The sequence below is a fragment of the Pongo abelii genome, chromosome 11 (genome assembly GCF_028885655.2).
Source record: "Pongo abelii isolate AG06213 chromosome 11, NHGRI_mPonAbe1-v2.0_pri, whole genome shotgun sequence".
Taxonomy (NCBI): Eukaryota; Metazoa; Chordata; class Mammalia; order Primates; family Hominidae; genus Pongo; species Pongo abelii.
The window spans coordinates 78723885-78732589 of NC_071996.2; the positions used below are offsets into that span (position 1 = coordinate 78723885).

Below are 8705 nucleotides of genomic sequence, written 5' to 3' on the forward strand. Positions count from 1 at the left end.
TTGTCTGCCAGACCTCGAAAGTCATAAACCCGGAGGATGAAGTGGGAAGACTGCGCAAGGAGCAATGGAGGGAACCTAGTTGTTCTTGTTTTTCCTGTTTTTCACTTAGTTCTTTTACGCCTTTAGTCCTGAGGCGCAAACAGCTGTTGTAGGGCTGCCTACAGGTCCAAAAGAGACACCCCTCGGCTTGGAAATAACGAGGAATCGTCGTGCACTGAAACGTGGGGAGAGACTGCAGGGACCCCTGGAGCTGGAGCTTTGGGAGTAACGAAGCTGCAGCTCCTCGAAACAGCTGTTGTAGGGCTACCTAAAGGTCCAAAAGAGACACCCCTCGGCTTGGAAATAACGAGGAATCGTCGTGCACTGAAACGTGGGGAGAGACTGCAGGGACCCCTGGAGCTGGAGCTTTGGGAGTAACGAAGCTGCAGCTCCTCGAAAATAGGATGGGTTCCCCAAAATAAGAGCTCTTAGGGATCTGAGGCTTGTATTCCCTTAAGTATCTAGGAACTAGGATTGCAGCTTGTGCTTGCCCCCACCTCCCAAGAGAGGACGCGAGCGAGTGAGTCTCTATGCCTGGGCTCCTAAGGAAAATCTCTGGCAGAGCCAGAGGAGCCCCAGACGTCCCCACCCCCACGTCTTCACTCCCCCTCTCTCCCCCTACCAGAGTGGGAGGAAGAGGCCGATTGCGTTCTCCAGAGCCACCCAATTGGTCGCCATAACTCACACAATAAAGTCGCAGCGCGGCGGTCAGTCTTGCCCTCCGGCGGCGTCTGTGTGGTCTCAGTGCGGGAGCCCGCGATCTAACCAATTCCAGCTTGGCTCGGAGACCGAGGGTCCTGCTGCAGGCTGAGACTGGCGCCGGTCACGGGGTCTCCCAGGGTCTTGGGATCAGAGGCAGGAGGGGAGGACGCCTAGACCGCTGGCCGGACTAGGCAAGAGGGCCAGCGGCAGGGTCTGAGCACACCGCTCCCAGCTAAGATCTGCTGCCCTTCCCACTTCCCTGTTTGTCAGACCCGTGAACTCCCTATCCCTGGCACCCCTGGGAGCGCTGAGGCAAGGAACTCTGCTAGCCAGCTGCCTCCGAACGCCCGCTGTTCCCCGGCCAGGTGGCTCTGGCTCTTCTGCCTTTCCACACCCAGTCGGGGGAGTTCGTCCGGCTTTGCCCTCCACTTGGTGAATGGGGACACCTCGGAGTTCTGGTTTGCAGTGTGTAGTCCCGGAGAGGACTCCTGACGATAAAAGGAATGTAGCCTTTGGCCACGATTGGTGGATCGAGCTGATGGGTTCCCTGGCGGACATTCTCCATGGACCTGTATGGCAATTTCCCTAGGATCAGAGTTCTTAGCCATGGGGACACAAACCAGGAATAGTGTGGCCTCCTTCCTGGATCCCAAAATTGGGTAGTTTGTGATGCCCTTTTTGTGTCTGCGGCCTGGGACTGAGGGCTTAAGCAGCGAATAGGTCTTTGCTGCCAGATCCTCAGGCAGAGGTCTCTGGAGAAACCCTTTCTGTGGGAGTGATTGGGTTAAGAGTGACATTGCTCAGGCCAAGGGACAGAGCTCCTGGTGCCGCCGGACCGCGCCCTCTCCGGGCAAGTCGAGAGGCGCCGGTTAATGGAAAATACCTCCGCTGCAACTTAAAGCCGGTAGAAGCAAGCCGGGGCCAGAAAGCCTGCGGAAAACGAATCGCAAAGCCAATCACGACCAAGAAGAGTCCCAAGGGACACTTGGGCAGAGGAACCCTCTTGCCCGATGTCCCCAGCTGCTGAAGCCGGGCCTGGAAACCCGCAGACAGTTAGTCTTCGCTCAACATGATTTGGCTCTGCTGGCAGCCTCGTCCTTCGCCATCGAACATTGCGGGTGTTATCATAATACTCTGAAGGGGGGGAAAACGGGTCGGGGGGATGTAGGCGGTGCTGAAATGACCGGCTTTGAAGAACCTGCAGGCAAAGTTTCGTCCAATCGTCTGAGCCTGTCCTCTTATTCCCGGTTGTAACTAAATACTGTTGCGAGCGCAGCCGAAGCCCTTTGTTGGAGATGTGTGAGCGCAGTCTCTACAGAGCGGGCTATGTGGGCTCGCTTCTGAATCTGCAGTCGCCAGACTCTTTCTACTTCTCCAACCTGCGGCCGAATGGCGGCCAGTTGGCCGCGCTTCCCCCTATCTCCTACCCGCGCGGCGCGCTGCCCTGGGCCGCCACGCCCGCCTCCTGCGCCCCCGCGCAGCCTGCGGGCGCCACTGCCTTCGGTGGCTTCTCGCAGCCCTACCTGGCTGGCTCCGGGCCTCTCGGCCTGCAGCCCCCAACAGCCAAGGACGGACCCGAAGAGCAGGCTAAGTTCTATGCGCCCGAAGCGGCCGCTGGGCCAGAGGAGCGCGGTCGTACCCGGCAGTCCTTCGCCCCCGAGTCTAGCCTGGCTCCTGCAGTGGCTGCTCTCAAAGCGGCCAAGTATGACTACGCGGGTGTGGGTCGTGCCACACCGGGCTCCGCGACCCTGCTCCAGGGGGCTCCCTGCGTCCCTGGCTTCAAGGACGACACGAAGGGCCCGCTCAACTTGAACATGACAGTGCAGGCGGCGGGCGTTGCCTCTTGCCTGCGACCTTCACTGCCCGACGGTAAACGGTGCCCATGCTCCCTGGGCAGGTTTGGGCCGGGATGGGAGGTGGGGTTCAAGGGAGAGTGTAAGGGGAGGTGAACCGCCTGGGGGCGGGCAATAGACAGAGTACGGGCTGGGTTGACGTGGGTTGGGGCTGTGTTGCAGGCCTGCCGTGGGGGGCGGCCCCGGGGAGGGCCCGCAAGAAGCGGAAACCCTACACGAAGCAGCAGATTGCGGAGTTGGAGAACGAATTCCTCGTCAACGAATTCATCAACAGGCAGAAACGCAAGGAATTGTCCAATAGGCTGAACCTCAGCGACCAGCAAGTCAAAATCTGGTTCCAGAACAGGCGTATGAAGAAGAAGCGCGTGGTGCTTCGGGAGCAGGCGCTGGCGCTCTACTAGCCACGCTCGTGGCCAGGGCTGGGTTGGATCTGCCCTTTTGGACAGAGGCCTTGTTTGGGGAGGAGGATCTGGGGCTAAGGCTAAGGCTTTTCCTTCGGTTCCTTCTCTGCTGGTCCCAGAAGCCACCAAGAGATTTAGAGACCAGGCCAGCTGGGCTTCCTTGCTTTCCTCAGTCCTTGAGAAGCCCGTGAGAAACGTGCAGAAGTACCAGTGCAACTCTGGCTGGCCTTAAGGCTTCCACGTTGGGGGACTGAGGTCACCTCTCCTTGCTCCTGACTGGGGCATTTGCACCCACCGCTCATTCTTGCTCCCTGGTACCTGGATTTCTCTGTTTCCACCCAATTCGTTCTCCCTTTCCCCCTCTCTCCACCCCCTTCAGCGTATAGCAGTCGCCTAGTTAGGGCTCAGAGTGGAAGGCCTCCTGAGGGAATGGAAAGGACTGTGGGTACAATTAGGTCTCTGCAGCAGAAGCCCTTTGTGGCAAGGCCAGGATCTTCACTCTGGAGAAAGGAAAGGGCACCATCCACCCTCCACCCTCCTGTCTGCCCTGGCTGATTTGAGAGGACAAAAGCCATACTAGATCTTCAGACTTTGGGAGGAAAAGGGAGGGAAGGAGCGGGGCTGGGTAGTGTGGTAAACTTGGAGATATCTCGAAATGAGAAATGCGAAATAGGCTGGCTATTTCCAGCTGGGTAGAATAGGGTGGAACCTTCATTTCCTGAAATGGGATGAGAGAGACTGGGGCTCCAGACAAGTGCCATCTCCAGACAAGACTGGCAAACATTGCCCTGCTCCCACCTCCTCATACATGCCTAGGCCAGGCCCATGAACCCTGTAACTGGATCCCCAGAGCCTAGCTCTGGTCTGCTTTCAGAGCTGTTGGTCTGCTTTGAAGCTCTGTTGCACAGGGAGGAGGGAAAGATATCCAGGGGAGGAGAAGGGAGTGAATAAGAGGAGGAGGGGTGCTACACTCCAACTGTAAATATGGCTTTCCAGTTGAGGTGAGTAAAGGTATCGGTGTATCTTTCTTTCTTCAATTACCTTAATGGAACCCCACAAGGATAGGCAAAAGTCCTTCTCAAGAGTCAAGGGGAGGGGAAGGAAATCTCTTAGATTCTCCGCCCCGCTAGCTGCTCTTGACAAAGCAAAGAGGACCAGAAGTTCCTCTCACCGTCTCTACCATCTGCCAACTCTACCAGAGGCCCAGCTACTGTGCCCCTTCTGAGGCATGTCTGGCCTGTCCCAGTGAAGACTTTGAGGCCCTGGACCCTGCCAGGCTTGCCTCATGGAGGCAGGGGTTCCCAAATGCCAGGTGGAGTTGTTCTGGGTGTACTGGAGTGTCCCGCCTTAATCTCAGTGAACCAAGCCTCCCCCTGCCAGCTCATTCCACTATCCCTGTCTCTTCTCCCTCTCCTTCTGACATGTAGCACTCCTCCTTCACAATTCCTAGCATGATGCACAACAACCCAAGGATTCAGGATTCCTTCCCAAAGTCCAGTGATTTCTTTTCAGTGGAGGACCGGGCCCTAAACCTGGAGTGGGCCCCTCACAGAGAGCCCTGAGCCTTAGCCCAACTGACTTCAGTTGATGTTTAGACTAATTTCATTTTCTAGGCTATCTAATAGTTATCATGCATGTTTTGTTTTGATTTTGTCAAAAACAGTAGCTTGTATATATTAGACACAATATATACAAATGTTTTGAGTGAAAATAAATATCCAGGTCTGAGCCAAGGTGTCAAGGGGCTGAAGTCAATTTTTCAAAATGTTTTGGATTCCACCTTAATGTTTTTCGGGCCACCAAATTCGTTTTTCTATTCCGGTTGTTGTTTCACCGCGGGTGTTGACTGTTTGTTAAATGAGAAAATGGCTTCCGAGGCGGTCAGGAAATGGTGTATAAAAGCCTACGAACCAAATATGTTTGGAATATCCAAAAGGGAAGGACCATGGCAGATCTGAGTGTGTCTCACACATTAAGGGGACTCTCAGCTTGTTGCAAGTTGGGACTTCTGCACTTAGCCTAAATTCTCAAATTTTAAAGCTTGCCGGTATTCGGAGTCTGTAAAGATTTGAGGTTCTTCAGATGTCAAAACAAAACGTCTGTCTCCACCGAGTTTTGGTCTGACTTCTCTGGAACGGCTATGTCCTGCTAAATCCTTGATACCAGCAGGTTTACCAGAAGCCCAGCAGACTCCTTTGGGAAATGGGGCCTCAAAACTTCCTAGTCTATCTGAACCTCTAGCTTAGCCCAGGAAAGTCAGGGCCTGCTTGCTACTCATTTTCTTGCAAACCCCAGCTCCTAGCGGGTGGAGGTGGAAACTAGCTTTTAGCTAGAGGAAGAATTAGCAAAACCACTAACTCACTAACACTGAATATTCAACATTTCAACTCCCCTTCCCAGAAGCAAATTTGGTGTATAATTAAAATTTTAATTGTTCTTTAATTGTATACACACACACAACTATATATACATATATGTATATATATTCAATAGGAGAGAAAGAAGCAAGAGCTGCCAAGGCCCTATGGCTCAAAAGGATTCTCCACCTGGCTGGGCACATAGAGGCGATGGTACCCAGAGCAGGATCTCCAAGTCTGAGTCTGCATTCAGAGGTCTGCCTCCTCAAAAACAACTGAACAAAGGCTGAAGCCACACTGAGCCCTCGGAAGCCTGGGGAAAGAAGGAGGAAAGCATATGAATTCAGATCCAGGCCTTAAGACAGAAAACACGGAGGTCGTTTCTTTCCAAAATATATCATTAAATCATCGTGTTCTTTCTGTTTAGCTTGGGATGAGTAGGGGGAGGGGATATTCATGGAGATCACTCCTCAAAGAAAATTAAATTATTCTAAATATAAAAGCATATCTCTTGGTTCAGCAGTTTTTTCCAAATCTATCCCGTTTGCTATTTCACACAAATACAAAGACTCTGGTGTCTCCTTCCATAGCCCGTGTTCCCGCAGAGATTTGGAACCACTAGGAAATTTGTAAAAAAAAAAAAAAAAAAAAAAAAAAAAATGCTGAAGAGAAAGGACGCTAAAATCTGAGTGCTCAACATTCCCTTCAGAAAGACAAATGTGTCCTCTGAAATGCTGCAGTCCAAGCGGGCCTCTTGACCAAGAAAACCGTTTTAAAACGAGAAAAAAACAGCTTCGTCTGGCATTCAATCAGTTGGGAACTCAGAGGGCGGCGGGGAAGGGGGGACGCTTTTAAGGCCTGGGGGTTCTCCCCCAGGGAGGCGGGCTGAGGAGGCTTCCGGGATGCCGGCGGGTGGAAGAGAAATCTGGAATCGTTGTAAATATTCATGTGGGGGGATGCCCCTTCACCCTTCACCCTTCACCCGCCTCTCCCAGCTGCATTCCCCCCTCAGTGATAGTGGGGGAGGGCAAGGCGACTGCCCCACTGTCCTTAGACAAAGGTGATCTCCCCATATTTTTGTTCTCCAGTCGCTTGACTTAAGGAGTCCATTCCGAACGCTCTGCAGGGAAGGAACTGGCTCTGGGTGTTTTCCCTGCGTTTCTCTTCTTTCGTTTCTTAAAAGAGCATAAATAATTAAAGTTTGGCAGGGAGGAAAAGCTTTCTTGCAGAACTGTAGTGGCAATAAATGAAATGACTCAGAATCCCTTCCCCAGTCAGCTTTTACGAGAGCTGCCAGACAGTGTCTGTTCACGTTCTCCAGATACCAGGGGCACCCTGACAAAGTTAAGGTCAAGTTAGTGTCTTATCTTGGGTGGCTCAAAATCACCGCATCGCGTCCCGGAGCTGTGCGGAAAGCTCTTTCTCGCGGAGCGGCTAGCTGCGCCCCGAAGGCCTGGTGCGCTCCCTGCGTTTCGGGTGGGGCCGCATAGGCAAGGACAAGGCCACAGAACCGGGGTATTCACGGTAGGTTCTCGAGCGGGACTCGCGGGTCCGGAGGCTGCGGGTTTTCCCCGGGTTTGGGGAATGGGGGCAGGAACTAGGAGGGAGCTGCGGCCAAAGAGCCAAGCGGGCTGGGACTGGAATGAAAGCGCTCTGGGCTGTGGAGTGGGTCGTGGGGCAAGGGTCCGCGCTAAGGAGCCGAAAGGGGCCGGCCGCCCCCTTCCCCTGTGCACCGGCGCGCCACTGCAGATGGCTCACCCTCCCCCGCCAAATCGCTGCTCCCGCCAGAGCTGCCGTCGCCATGTCGTTGAACTTGAATGGTTCGTCCTCCCCATTTCCCTCTTCGGCGGTCAGCAGGCTCCACATTGGGGGCGCCGGGCTGCCTGCGCCCCACCCCGTGCCTCCAGTAGAGAGAAGGTGCGAGAATTTTGCGAACCCCCAGACACATAAAGACCCGGATTGAAGTCCTCGCAGCTGCCCTGGGTCCTGAGCTACCGCAGGGCCAGTGTGCAGCGTCCGGGGAGCCATTTTAGGAGAGAGATCCAGGGGCGTCGACCACGAGCCCGAAAGGGAGAGGCTTGGGCCTGGGATGGAGATGGGGAGGCAGATAAGTGTGCTGGGGGTCTGGGTTGAGGAGAAGAATGTCAGCTGGAATCTGGGCGGGGGTGCCAGCTGTGGGGAGGGAGCACACAAGATGGGCAGTTCTAGTTGGGGGAGGCTCGATGCCCTCCAGTCGCCACAGACCTATTTGCGCAGTGTTGGGGGAGGGAAGCAGACATGGGAAGGGGCGGAGGAAGGAGAGAGGAAGGGAGAAAGGGAGGGAGGAGAAAAAGAGGAAGGGGGGGTACATCAGCCAGAAAATAGATATTAGCTCAGACCACCCGCCTTTTCTCTGTCTGTCCGCACGGTGGGCAGAGCGCACACCACCGGCACTGCAGCAGCCCGGGCCAGGGAGGGAACCAGCATCACAGCCAGCGCCGCCTGCCCTGGGTATAGGACTGAGGCCCAGGCCCCAGCGCAGGGATTGCCTGGGTGGAGGAATCTTGGGGAAAGGGGCAGCCTCCTGCCCTCGGTTCTGGGATTTGGGTTTGGGAAGAGACGGTTTACCTTTGAAAAGCGTCTGCTATCTCGGAGGTGGGAGCCCAGGCCTCGCCTGGACCCATGGGCTAGGAGAGGGTCGCGGCAGGCTGGGAGGAGAGTGAGGCCTTGGGGGAGTGGATGGGGCGCCCCACGAAGAGTCTGCCTCAGAGCCAGGTGACACAGAGGGGCTCCAGTAGGGAGTCAGGCTCTGCTGAGAACCCTTAGAGAGACAACCTATCTTGGGGGAGGGGCTGAAGTGACCATGCAGACCCAAGGGTACCAGAAGAGCCTCGGGGAAACGCGGCGTGGATGCGCAGGCCTTGGAGGGGCTCCGAAGCAATGAAGGGTCTGGGTATAAGGCGGACACCCAGGCCAGGCCTGAAAGCAGAGGGTTGAGGAGGACGGAGGTGCGAGTGTGTGGGGGTTGTCTCTTGTGGGGAGCCAGCGGGAAGCCAGGCACCCTGAGAGTAGGACTCCAGATCCTTTTGTTCACCAGACTCCCCAGATTCTAGGGAGGCCGGGGACCACGGGCTGAGCCCCCTCCTGGCTTTAGTGCTGAAGGGGAAGGCGGAGAGGCAACAGGGAGAGAGACAGAGACAGTAACACACAGCTTAGAGGAAAGGAGGGGAGAGGATGAGAGGACAGAGAGAGAGAGGAGAAAGGAGACAGGAAAGCAAGAGGAAGGACGAAGGAAAGCGGAAAAGAAGAGGAAGGAGAGAAGTGAAGACAGGAGAGAGAAGGGAGAAGACTGAAGAGAGACCAAGCAAGGAGAA

The 8705-nt window shown here is 55.1% G+C and overlaps 1 protein-coding gene across 1 annotated transcript; it reads left to right on the top strand.

Annotated features, from left to right (window-relative positions):
* The first annotated feature begins 2029 nt into the window (after positions 1-2029).
* Positions 2030-4728, top strand: HOXD12 (homeobox D12). Its single transcript, XM_002812607.4, has 2 exons — positions 2030-2610; positions 2757-4728. Exons 1-2 carry the CDS (start codon positions 2037-2039, stop codon positions 2993-2995), a joined length of 813 nt encoding a protein of 270 aa, XP_002812653.2. The 5' UTR covers positions 2030-2036; the 3' UTR covers positions 2996-4728.
* The last annotated feature ends 3977 nt before the right edge of the window (positions 4729-8705 follow it).

Bases quoted from the DNA above. Each gene is read 5' to 3' on its own strand.
- HOXD12 (XM_002812607.4), top strand. From the start codon at position 2,037: ATGTGTGAGCGCAGTCTCTACAGAGCGGGCTATGTGGGCTCGCTTCTG. The intron at 2,611-2,756 runs GTAAACGGTGCC...GCTGTGTTGCAG, and splicing joins GCGACCTTCACTGCCCGACG to GCCTGCCGTGGGGGGCGGCC.